Raw genomic sequence first — 12,808 nt, forward strand, 5'->3', positions numbered from 1 at the left:
ATTTTTTACAACTATTTTAAAAATTAATCAGAGTGGGGATGAATAGCCAGTCAATGCATGTGGATTACTATAATCAATATCAAATATTTCATGGTTGATTTGAGAAAATATTAACGGCGGATATAAATATTTCATTTCAATAAGGCTCATACATGTCACCCAATTAGCTGATGAGCTACTCAAATGACGTGATGGAAGCAGAGTATATTCATGTCTCCATAACCTCACCCCTTGGGTCACTTCATCTTCTTCTTTTTTATTATTTATATTATATACTTCATCCATTTTTACATGATCTGTTATGTTATTATAACAATAAACACAGCTGATGCATGTTTAGTGCTGTACATCCTCGTTTGACCTGCAAGATAACTTTGAGCGAATGAAAGCCGTCAGTTCATTTCCTCCAGCAGCTGCACGGTTTCCCTCAGGTCCTCCACAACTGCATCCACGTCGGCTTTGGTCGTCCCCCTGCCCACGCTCAGCCTCAAAGCATTAGCTGCCACCTCTGAGGGGACGCCACAGCTCAGAAGGATATGGGAAGGCCTGATGGACATGCACAGTGCAGTGCAGTGGGAGTTATGTAACTGTGAACAATATGGCGTGAAGACAAAGGCATAGCGGCTTAAAAGAGGGACTCTTTTACCTGTTTCCACTGTCTGAGTGGCAGGCGGCGCCGACGCTGGCCAGCAGCCTCCTACAGTTGTACAATACCCTCCAGCCTAAAGCAGGACAGAGAGAGATTAATCATTCAAAGCCTTTGTAGTTTACAAATAGCCCCGTGCAGGTCATGAACTATCTCTGACAAACATTGGTGTTAGGTTAGAGGACAGTGTTTGGACTGGCAAGCCAAAACAGACATAGGACAGAGAGGAAAGAGTCATGACATCACCTTGTAATGCTGGGCCCAGGATGGACACGTTACATGTGTTAGGGAGGATATCAGAGCCGGGGTAGTGACTGTTGAAGCGGACCTTGTCTTTAAAGACGCTCTGAAAAGGAGAACATACATAATGGTGAGGTATTGAATGCATGAAAGCAACTGAGTACATTTTAAAGTCATGGAACAAAAAGCCACACTTATAAATTACATTTATCACATTGTAAAGTAATAAAATGACAACCTGCAATGCTGATCATCATTAGCCTCTGAATGCAATCAAACGTACCTGCAGGCGTTCCTCCAGGTAAAGTTTAGTACTTCGCATATGACTCTCGTAATCTGACAGATTAGAGATCACCAGTTCTGCAGCCTAACACACAAGGACATTTTTAATCAATAACTGTAAAAATGCATAATATGATAGGTTTGGCTGCACTCACCAAACACTCTATTAGGAACACCTCTACACCTGCTTATTTAAAAAACATTCAGTGAGCGGCAGATGGAAAAACCTAACTGATGAGATAGGTCAGAGCACAGCCAGACTGGTTAGAGCTCACACCATGGCTATGGTAACTCAGATAACCCCTCTTTACAATGCTGGTGAGGAGAGAATCAGGTTGAATACTGAGGTTAATAGTCGACAGCATCAGAAGACCACTACTGTCAGCCAGTAACAGAAATCTGAAGCCGCAGTGGGCACAAGCTCAACAACAATGGAAAACGTAGGCTGGTCTGATGGATCTGGATGTCTGCTGAGGCTGCAGATCATAGGCTCATAGACTGAATCCATGGACCCAAGCTGCTATGTGTTAACAGTCCAGGTAGGAGCTAGTGGTGTTGTGTGGATTGTTTTCTTGGCCCAGTGCATGATGGTCTATCTCTGTTAGCAACTTACCACCTTCTAATAGCAACGTGTCACAAACAAAGTCATGTGAAACTGGTTTTACGAACATGAGAATGAGCTCACTGGACTTCTACGGGCTCCGCAGACATCAGATCTGAATCCAATATGGAAACAATATGCTATTTGGTAGAACAGCGGCATGAACGAGCAGCTGACAGCTCTGAAGAAATTATGTGATGCAATCATGTTCACATGGAGGAGAGTCCGGAAGGTAAGTTTCCAACGAGGGGCTGAAAGACAGGGGGGACAGCCAGTTTCCTGATTTTCTGGCTCCCTGACCTTTCTGAATAATCTGAAATAATAGGGTGCAATAATAATGTGCAGTCGGTATTTTTCTCTCTAAAAATGTGCAATAAACAAACCATGTACAGTCATAATATTTATTATTCTCTTCTGGGTGTTGGGTATCTATCTTGTGAAATCCTTGACACAAAGAACCGAGGCTGTTTTTAGAGCAATGAAAGGCTGAATCCAGTATTACTACAGTTTTCCAAATAAAATGTTTGCTTGGTGTACTTGTAGTACAATATTATAAGTAAGTAATTACAGCATTTGTAATTGTAATAGGCCTTATACTTTACCTAAGATTAAATGGATTACGATGAATTACGATGCTACAACCACTACTGCAGGACCTCTATGCTAGGCAGCAAAACAATGTAAAGCATTCTCTCTCGTGTTTGCCCGTCCACTGCAGTTTTATAGTAGTAATGAAGATAATTGTGATCAGCACTGACATGTATCTACGAGTATTAATCTGATTACTTTTGAAATGTTTGAAAAGTGTGAAAAGAACACTAGATGGAATAAAACAATGGTTCCACTTTCTAATAGGGAAAGCTGTAAAAAGGCTTTATAAGGTGTAACTAATGACTTAGTGGTTCATAAACAATTTACTAAAGTTTTATAGATCAATTTAAATCATTAAGAACAACAACATTTGGGTTGGCAGGTTGTGAATTTTAACTAAAACACCACTTACCCTTCAAACATATCTGAAGACAACCAAATTCGTAATAAAATGTAATAAGCATGTATCTATAGATTAGCAACCTTTGACTTACATAGAGTGCATTAATGAAAGCAGAAACAAAGTCATTTGTCTCTCCTCTGTAGCTTTCCAACACTGTGTTTGTTGCTTTGTTGCAAAGATCCTGTGATTAAAAGCTTGTGATTGAGTCAAAATTTTGGAAACAGTGTCAACAACAACAACAACAGCTTTTCTAATCTAATCCATGTCCCTGGGCTCAGCTTCAAGTTCTGTTGTGCTTCTAAAGTCTGGCGGTGCATTTGCTATCCAATCTTCACTTGGATAGATGTACGTAAGACTTTCTTCTTGACCCCAAAGATAAATTGGACGAGAGAACCAAAAGCAGCAGGACCGGAGGGCCAATTCCCATTGAGTTTATAACATTAAGTTTATTATGTAATTCTATGTTTGGCCAACAAATCAATAGCTACAGGCAGGAGTGCTGATACATGGCCCCACTAAACAAGCTTCAGTAAAGGTTAATACACTTTACTTTTTGTAAACAAAACTGACCGGCACACTTGGTGTAAAAGGCCAGCCTCCACAAGCTGGGCAGGTTCTTTGAGAACAGTGCATCTTGGCAATTAGAGGCAACAGCTGTACAAGCAGCTGAACTCAGAAAGCTTTCTCTGTACTCATTGAGGAATTTATTGCTTCAATGGACTACAACTGTAATCTACACTTGATGTTCCCTTTAAAAAGTCCATTTTACCCTGAAAAAAAAACTGATCTGACGATAAACTCGGACAAATTCAGAAGAGAAAAACTTGTTTAAAGTCACATATTATTCAGGGCAACAACAGAAATGTTCTCATGAAAACTCTAGTAACACATGTGGAACAGGAAACATACCTTTCCCAGACCAGCAATCATAGGCGTGTTTTCAGTGCTGTAATATTAAGAAGGGAAGAAAGATTATTAATTATAGAACCATTTAGTCCTGAGGATCTCGGTTCTCGGGTGATACAATGTAGAATTACCCCGGTCTGAAGTTCCTCTCCTGTCCCCCTCCAAACAGCATCGGATACAGTGGTGTTCTCATTCCAGGGCCATTCACATATAAAGCACCGATCCTTGGGGCATAGAACTAGACATGGAACAAAAACATTTCAATAACATTACTGTCTTACATTTAACACCCCTTAACATAATGTACACAACAGATTCCTGACCTTGTGTCCGACTATTGTAAGATAATCCACTCCCAGTTCAGTGGCATCCACTCGGATTTTCCCCAGAGCCTGGGCTGCATCAGTGTGGAGCAGAATCCTGACCCGATCATGCTGCTTGTTGAGAGATTTTATTCTTTGGCAGATCTCCTGGACTGGCTGAGAAGAGACAAGTGTCAGGGATTATAGACTATACTGAACAAAGAGCTACATTCAGTATCATCATGTTTTGTTTTTACTTTGGAATTGCATTTACAAATTAATATTTAATACACATTGAGGTATACAAACACAGTGGAAACTACTGCATCCTAATATAACACTTGTGCACTAAATCTGAGCTTCATTAGGGTTGTATTGAGCATTAGATTAAAATAACTGAGAGAGCTGTTGATTCCACTGTGTTTTCATTGTGGAGGGTGTGCTTGGAGAACTATTGAACTGTGCTGTGTTGTAGCAACACATGTTTCTATTATTTTGACAACCCAATTTTAGTCAGTGGGTTAGACAGAGTAATAGAAAAACTTTGGTGTTTAATTCAGTCCAGTTTAACTGCACCATAAACCACATCTTGCAAAATGATTATTCAGTTGAATTATCACCTTTCAACATAAAGTGAACATGAGAAAAGTCATGAGGGAGGATTTAGTACAGGACTGCATTTGTTTTCACTTGTGTACCGAATGAACTGTGAAGTGAGTGTATATCCGGGAATGTGACTAATTAAAAAGGAAATAACAGAAACAACAGTTTCTCACGGTTTGCTTCATAGGCCAATTAATCTTCTACTCAAAACTTCTTTTAAAATAACACAGCATATAATAATATATTCTATCATTAATATTCTAAAAAGATTTCAAGTAAACACAGAGGAGGCTGAAGTTTTTAAAACCTCTATGTCCTCTTACCATGATGACTCCTGTCTCATTGTTGGCCAGCATGACAGAGATGAGACAAGTGTTCGGACGCACCGCAGCAATGATATCCTCCACCTCTGCGCGGGCTGTCACCTTAGACACAGGCACAAATGTCACATCTGTTCAAAAAGAAGTACAGACATGAAGTAAATATAAGGATGCTGCTTTAGGTTAGGTGCTGAAGTCAATGTTCAATAAAAACATCTTCTACTAAAAATGGAATAAGAGCTCTGGAGGATGGTCTCTTACCTGCCTTTCCAACCCTTTGTAAGTACTCAGCTGGAAGTTTGACTGAGTCGTGCTCCACGTTAGAGGTGATGATGTGAGGTAAGCCATTGCGTCCGTTTTGATGTCCTTCACCTTGCTCCTCTGCAGCCTTACAGATTTTCCTGAAGTGCTCCACAGCTGTGTGCAGCACTAGGTTATTGGCCTGAAAGATGATTTATTTGATGGTAACCACAACTATTCTGCACAAAAATGTTCCACGATCACACGAACTATTGTTTTTTGTGTCTTTTCTAAACCATAAGAGATCACTGGTTACCTCTGTTCCACCTGAAGTGAAAATAATGTCCTCTGCTTTACCTCCAACCATTCTAGCTACATTCACTCTGGACTGATTGATGATAGCCTTGGCATTAGCACCTAGAAAAAGAAAATGATTCATAGACACACATTTTCTTTACAAATTTATTTATTTTTTATTTATTTAATATCAGCTGGGTAAAATTGCCCGAATAACATGTTGAAGCCGGATTCCAGTCTTTCTCACCTGCCACATAGTTGCTGCTAGGGTTTCCCCAGGCATCCTGGAGGGCTTCGGAAATGGCCTGAATCACCTCTGGCTCCGGAGGGGTTGTGGCATTGTAATCCATGTAGATCCTGCATTATATAAAGCACTCTCTCAACACATTTCATGTATTGTGCTGTTATAACACATCAACAAATAAACTAAGAGCTTTGCAAGACCATGTGCTACACTTGTTTACATGTATGTGGGTACTCCGACTGACAGGATGAGACCAACCTGAATCAAAACCTCCTTACCTGTCAAGATTCATTTCTGCAAAGTGATGGTGGGAATGATCAGTGAAGGTGTGACCCATCACAATGGTAAAGTCATCAGACTTGTTGGCCATAATACACCTACAGAGGAATGAGGCATATAGTCAGATGTGGATTTATTACAGTGGACACATATGTTCGTTAGATTTATAATTAAACACTAGATAACCCTTTCTGATGAGGGATACATTATTTGGCAAACACCTCCCAAGCTTTGTATTTTAAAATTTTGACATTCCCAAGAAAACTAAAAGTTCACATCTGCTGTAACCGAAGGTAAAATACCGATTGGCCAATAACAGTGTCAGTTAATGAATAACTACTTTAATAATCCTTACTATTTAATCTCATCGTGGATTTATCGTTTGGTGTGTGCTAAAAGCCACGTCCGTACTCCAGAGAGCCAGAGACGTATTACACGCTCGAAGTTAACACTTAGCATTAAAACTTGCTCAGAGTGTCCTCTACTCTGTCAGCTACGGTTACATCCATGCTGTCAGCAGCTGGAGGCATTAACTCATCTATCTGACAGCTTCCTGGTAACGACCACGTCTACGGATATTTCAACACACGGGAAACATTAAAACGATACGTCTCGTCAGTGTCAGCTTCTATTTATCCAGCTTACTCCAAATTCCTGTTGTCCTTTTTGCTTTAGCTAAAGCTAGCTAGTTTAGCTAAACAGTTTTTGCTAGCAGGAGTGCATGTAACTGTTAAAACTGCTTTCAGGCGCTCAAGCTAAATAATATTTGCACTCTTTCTTAAGACGTAACGGACTTAAAGTATTGGCTTTGTGTCCGACCTGGTAAAGTGATGTGAAGGTGCCCCGAATGGATTTATTACTGTACGTGTCAATCATCAGCTAGCTAGCCGGTTTGTGTGACTGGACGAGGCGGCGCTACTTCAGAGGGTTGCCAGATATTTAAAGGGACACCTACTATCTGAGTTGTCATAAAACAAATGGAGGAAAATAATCCTACACAGTATAAGAGCCCACTGTTATTGTATACATTTTAAAGAAAAAATATAACAACAATTAGTAACAATGAAGACATTTAGACTTTGGGTGGTTAGTGAAACGGATAGGGTTACTTTTATTATTTTACGAGCTGTAATTCTTGGTTTGACAAAGTGAGCATATTTGGTACGTCAAAGAACCTAAAGGTCGTGTAAGACAAAATCTATTTGATGAAAATTTTGCAAATTTAAGATACAAAATAAATATACTATGAACTTTCTGCAAACGGTGAGCCTGCGGACATGGCAACTTTGAATGCTGTCGCCATGGTAACAACCAGGAAGCTAAACTGTATACAGTATATATATAAAAAATAGAGTCTATGGTAGGGACTACCAAATGAAAAGCTGTGCTTTGTACCAGCTGATATAAACATAAAATATTTTGCAGAACACAATTCATAGATTTGTTAGTTGTTAATGTTAATACTGGTTAATACTGGTTACTTGCTCTGTCATCAGGTATTAAACTGATGCAGTATTTTGTATAAATAACAGGAGTCAGTTTGTTTGTGTTGCATAATTTCCATGTTTATTTCATATATGACAATGTGTTTAGTGTACACAAACATCTGACGCTAAACTCCAACACTCAGAGACACTGACTGAACTACTGCCCATTCAAGAGTTTGTAAATGGGTGCAACTTTATAATACACTGTTCACAGCAATCATGTTTATATACAATGCAAAGTCATTTAAAGAAAAGAAAAAAAAACATAACTGTATGAAAAAGAAATAGATTGGATGTGGAAGCACAAAAATGTCAAAATTCCTTGAAAGGGGAAGGATTAGAAAAAGATTTTGTGAAGGCTGCTAGAGCTTGAAGGTGAAGGTAGATATTGTGAAATAAGAGTGGAAGTGTAACAGGAAACCTACAGCAAGACACAATGCCTAGCAGGGTCATAGTGAACCACCCCCCTCCCATACATTAGTGGACAGTTTATTACAGGTATGTCCCACAACCTCATTATAGTTCCCTACAATAGATCTATCCTACAATCAATAAGGAACTACAGTGTGCACCCAGAAGACAGAAGTCAACACAACCATTTCAGCATAATAAGTATTTTCAACTATTGTTGTACATTCAGTGTGAACTTGTGAACTTTTTGTGACTTCACCAACTAAACTTCAGTTGTTTCAGATGTGATGCACATTAAAAGGCCCAATAAAAACAAGAATAATCTCAATTTAGAGACTAGAGTTGAGGAATCTCAGGAAAATGTGTTTGGTTTTTTTGTTTGTTTATTTGTTTTTGACCGTATTGGGATTTAAGGGAAAAGCGATGAGACAACAAAATGTTTGAGACAGTGTAAATGTACGATACAGTAGTGTTTTCCTTTAGCAATGATGCTATAGCTGAATTAAATACAAAAAGTCTCTGCTAAGAAACTCTGATGAAGGACTTTGATAATTACAACGATAAACCTTTTGTTGCACAACACACAAAAGTTGGACTGTAAAAAGTTTTTAACCTCAAAATATGTCCACAACACACAGAATACTTTAACATCTCAGGAAAAATGCTCGTTGAGTAAGTTATTGAATGATTAGATCTGTAGCAAACATGAAACCATACTGAACTGGTGCTACACTTAAATACCCCTCATCATTAGACAGAGAAGAAATGGTAGTTGTGTACAGGTTCAAGGCAAAGACACTGCTCTTCTATGCAAGTGTAACGTCATTACTCTCATTGAGCATGCTCTCTAGGCTGGCTGACCCGAGGCAAACTCACCAATCTCCAACTCACGAGCTGAGTCGTCAGTGTTGACTGAACAGGTTCACTTTCAGATTAACAGTTACTTTAACCAAAATGCAGAGTAGAATTTTCATCAAAGATTAGCTGTAGGGGTTAAAAACAGAACAGTAGTACAGTTTTGCGGCTTTCATTGTGACTGTCGACAGGACTGAGTTTGTTTTTCTTCATCCATAGTTACGTTTAACAAAGAGCTATGTGCCTGTTGACAATCCTGAAATATGTTGAAGGAGGTTTTTCAATGAATAAACATTCAGTATGCTCTGTGTTGTGGAAATTCCACTCATGACATTTGACTGCTGTATTAGAAGTGTAACATTACCATAAATCGAAACCATCTGTATGAATATACAAGTGACAATGACGTAAAGCAGGAAAGTGATGATATAATCCACAGACAGAACGTTATTTTTAGCAGCATGAAGGATGTAGTTTGAAAGCAACTGGTGCAGCGGCATATTGTACAGTATGTTTGAAAAGAGAGGCACTACATTTAATCAATATACACGTATCATTCAGAAAAGCTTCTTATTCTGTACTGTGAAGAACAGTTTATGTTTTTTGATTTAACAAGGTAGCCTTGTGCAACAGAGGATGGTCAGAATACCTTAATATTCTCTACCTAACAATCTACTTTTATATACTTTCATAGATGTATGCTAGCAGGGTCAAAGGTCAAATGTGTGACTACCATAATCTCAAAGAGGGGGAGTAGTGTTATTCAAGTAATGTTCAGCACAAGGAAACTGGCCAGTGTTTATCTTCAAGTTGTTAAATTGGTTCAACAGTGTTAACTGTGTGGTGACAAGGTCGTATTATTCAAACATTTAAGGAACTCATTAAAAAGTGCAGTGTGCAGAAATTGCACTGTACTACTACTTTAGAAATATAAATGTCTTTGTAAATAATAAATACATGCAGAAATAAATAATAAAACGGTTAAATATCTAAATATATCACATTTTAAAACAAATAAAATTCAGGGAGAGAATGAGATTAAAGTGAGCGACTTAATGTGACGGTGTTTGATGACTTATAGTGTGAATGTGGATACCTTCAGTGTTCCTACATGTAACTAAAATGTAGCCAAGAACATGAAGCCTATGATGATATGCCATTCCCTTGCCAAGCTGTGTGTGCTTAAGTTTCTAAGAAGTTTTAGGCGGCAGATTACGCAGTGTCAGGATTCATGAACCAGAAAGAAGAGAGAAATATTCTAAAGAGACACAGTCGACTTTTTTATGTTAGCGTGTATTTTCTAGCTGTATGTTGTATATATAGCTGTAGAGTAGAGAAGAATCTGCACGTCTGTTTTTTTTTTTATTTACTGACGCAAATGCAGCAATGTGCTCCTCACTGACATGGCAGCTTTTTGGTAAAGATACACGTCACTGCATTTTTTTAAGGAGTAAATGCATAAGGCTGGATGTGTCACTGACAACAACTACAGTACATTACCATACGTATGTAATCTGAAAGAAGAAACTGTTGCTGCTCCCCTCATGTTCTTCAACTGACCAGCTATCAGTAAACTCCGGTCCAGTACAGTGACAGATTTTTGAAGAGGGTCTTCAGACTAAGAGACTTACACCGCAGCAAAGGCCTGACACAAAATGGGCGCTTGAGGTGCTGAGGACACTAGTGATAAACTGAGAACGTACAGGGGAAAGATAGTTGTTGGTGACTGTAGTGGTGGGGATGGGGCTCAGCACACAGGGAGGGTTAAGGACAAGAATCTATGTACATGTTAGTCTTTGCGTCACGTTTACTTCCACTGTTCTGTCTTGTTTCACATCCTCATCTGTCCAGCCCGTCTTCTCGACAGCTTTGACCTGAGAGGCAGGCGAGAAAATGCATGTTTAATATAAAACAGATTGCTTTTAATTACGAAACGGGTTCTGTCAGTGAGATGAATGACCTGATAGTTCCAGCTAGGAGAGGATTGAACGCATACAGCCAGTCGTGCATCTCCTTGTCATTAGTGGCTTGAAGCAATATTCCACGATGCTCTGTACACACGGCAAATGTGTTCGGGGTCTGTTGAGAGAGACACAAAAGCGTATTACAGCACATTGGACATTTTATTGTCAGAGCAAGGGAATTTGGAGGAGTTTGGCTGATCACCAACCTTCAGCATTGCCTGCTGGTCCTCACTGTACTCCACCTGGGCAGATGATAGATTGAGAATAGCCCGTTCTACAGTGTCTCGTTCCGTATTGTATATGTAGACGTACGGCCGACGCACAACAACATAACGTTTCACCCATCCGTTAGTTTGTGGCTCCAAGAAATGTATGTAACCTTTCTTTGACACGATGGGGCTGGAAAATAGAGATGAAATATGACCACATGTGGAACCAGGAAGGTTGTCTTTGGAGCTCAAAGTGATAAATACTTTGGAGTAATTGCTTCAGACTCACCTCACTCTAATTTCCTGGATATCAGGGACAAATTTACGGGTCCGAGGTTTGGTTTCAGAGGCTCCATTAACAGACTTCTTGGCCTCCGCATCCTGTTGTGTGTCAGGACCAGGGCTGACAGCACGAGAGCGAGGCGTAGGTGGTCTGCAGAAAAAAAAGTAAAGGCTTGAGTTCTAGTAACAAAGCAGCTCCCTACATCTTAGGGGACCACAGTACTCTGCAATGAATGAACATCATTTTATCCCACTGCCAAACGTCTGCAAAACATTTGTCTAAACCACACACATCAAAAGTTACTATGGTGAAGAGTTACTACACAACACAACAGCCATGAACGTGTATAAGTCTGGGACCAACCTGAGTTCAGCATTGCTATAGCAACCTTCGACCAGTGAAGGGCATGTGGAGGAGGGTGTGATTGTGTTAAGTGCAGAAATTGAAGGGGAGTCTTTTAGCGTTGTGACAGACATCTCAGAGATCTGTAAGACACACAAACACACAGTTGTGGATCATCAATGAGGAGTCAATAAAAAAACATAGCAACCAGATTTTCTTCCTGCACATATTTAAATGGGAGTATTTTAAACAGTACCTTGCTTTCACTGGCGCTGACACACACATGGCTGTATTCTCGATTAAAGGAGTGAGTGAGCAGCCGCAAACACTGAGTGAAAAAGGGACACAAGCGAGAAAAACATTCCAGTGTTAGAAGCATCTGCACTTGTCAGGAGTCTTCTGGCTACAAAGTATAGCAAGCACAGCCCAAGTCAAACCTGAAATTACATGTTCACAAATATAGCTGACCTTGGCAGCGAGCTCCCTCTGCCTTTCAGTGGTGATTTCAGATGCAGAGACGACCTCGTGGTCGACTTCAGCAGGTTGTGGAGACTCACTCAGCTCCTCAGTGATACAGGACTGAAGGGACTCCTGGCCCATAAGCAGGGTGGACTCCAGTTTCTCCCTCAGCAGGAGGTAATGTTTGGTTTTCTCCACCTGAGAGAACAGAGGGAACATCACAGTCATTGGAGACTGACATTGTCCCTTCCATAAACTTTGGAAGAAAAATATTTTTCTTTTGACAAATTGTCTAGTTTCCAACAGAAACACAGGACAAGATGGTTCTCTATACGGCTTTCAATACCATAAATCACAATATTATATTACCAAGTATGAAGAAGTGAATGATGTACTTGACTGCCCCTTATTTCTTTCTGTTTGTAAAACATCAGCATACTGTGCTTGTCCGACCTGCTGAGTTCCTCTAGGTGTTCATAAAACTTTTGCAATAAAAAATAACATATGCCCCTCACATCTTGGAGTAGACTGAGCTTCTCCAGCTCCCACTGGTGGTCCAGAATGAGGCTGTCACTACGTGGCCTCCATCCAGCCAGGTTTTCCTCCCCACGGACGTAGGCCACAGAGGTGTCCAGCACCCGCCTGCGTCTCCTCTGCATTCCTGGTGTGGGACAGGTGCAATATTAGATTGCTTGCTGCAATAGTGAACTTTAAGCAAAATATTAAGTCTTCTTGACTCTCACCTGGGCTTCCTGTATCTGCCAGGTTACACAAGCTGACCTCATAGACTCCTGTTATACGGTTTCTTGAAAAAGGGAAAAAAAAAGATCTCTTTTCTAATTTT

At 39.9% G+C, this 12,808-nt stretch overlaps 2 protein-coding genes across 2 annotated transcripts in view; both read right to left on the reverse strand.

The window, feature by feature from the left end:
* Positions 1 to 383: 383 nt before the first annotated feature.
* Positions 384 to 6,965, reverse strand: scly (selenocysteine lyase). Its single transcript, XM_084549143.1, has 13 exons — positions 6,774 to 6,965; positions 5,954 to 6,052; positions 5,679 to 5,788; positions 5,451 to 5,551; positions 5,156 to 5,336; positions 4,898 to 5,025; positions 3,993 to 4,148; positions 3,801 to 3,907; positions 3,673 to 3,709; positions 1,170 to 1,253; positions 893 to 992; positions 647 to 722; positions 384 to 546 (listed from the first exon to the last, which is right to left on the reverse strand). Exons 2-13 carry the CDS (start codon positions 6,043 to 6,045, stop codon positions 393 to 395), a joined length of 1,326 nt encoding a protein of 441 aa, XP_084405269.1. The 5' UTR covers positions 6,046 to 6,052; positions 6,774 to 6,965; the 3' UTR covers positions 384 to 392.
* Positions 6,966 to 9,743: 2,778 nt separating this feature from the next.
* kif1aa (kinesin family member 1Aa) overlaps positions 9,744 to 12,808 on the reverse strand; it is a 31,652-nt gene continuing 28,587 nt past the window's right edge. Inside the window, exons 40-48 of the mRNA XM_084548602.1 lie at positions 12,708 to 12,769; positions 12,480 to 12,625; positions 11,974 to 12,162; positions 11,762 to 11,833; positions 11,527 to 11,648; positions 11,170 to 11,313; positions 10,878 to 11,070; positions 10,668 to 10,786; positions 9,744 to 10,581 (exon numbers count right to left, since the gene is read on the reverse strand). Coding sequence (XP_084404728.1) covers positions 10,539 to 10,581; positions 10,668 to 10,786; positions 10,878 to 11,070; positions 11,170 to 11,313; positions 11,527 to 11,648; positions 11,762 to 11,833; positions 11,974 to 12,162; positions 12,480 to 12,625; positions 12,708 to 12,769 — 1,090 coding nt within the window. The 3' untranslated portion in view covers positions 9,744 to 10,538. The remainder of the gene's footprint in view (positions 10,582 to 10,667; positions 10,787 to 10,877; positions 11,071 to 11,169; positions 11,314 to 11,526; positions 11,649 to 11,761; positions 11,834 to 11,973; positions 12,163 to 12,479; positions 12,626 to 12,707; positions 12,770 to 12,808) is intronic.

This window comes from Chelon labrosus, assembly GCF_963514085.1.
Source record: "Chelon labrosus genome assembly, chromosome: 7".
Lineage (NCBI taxonomy): Eukaryota > Metazoa > Chordata > Actinopteri > Mugiliformes > Mugilidae > Chelon > Chelon labrosus.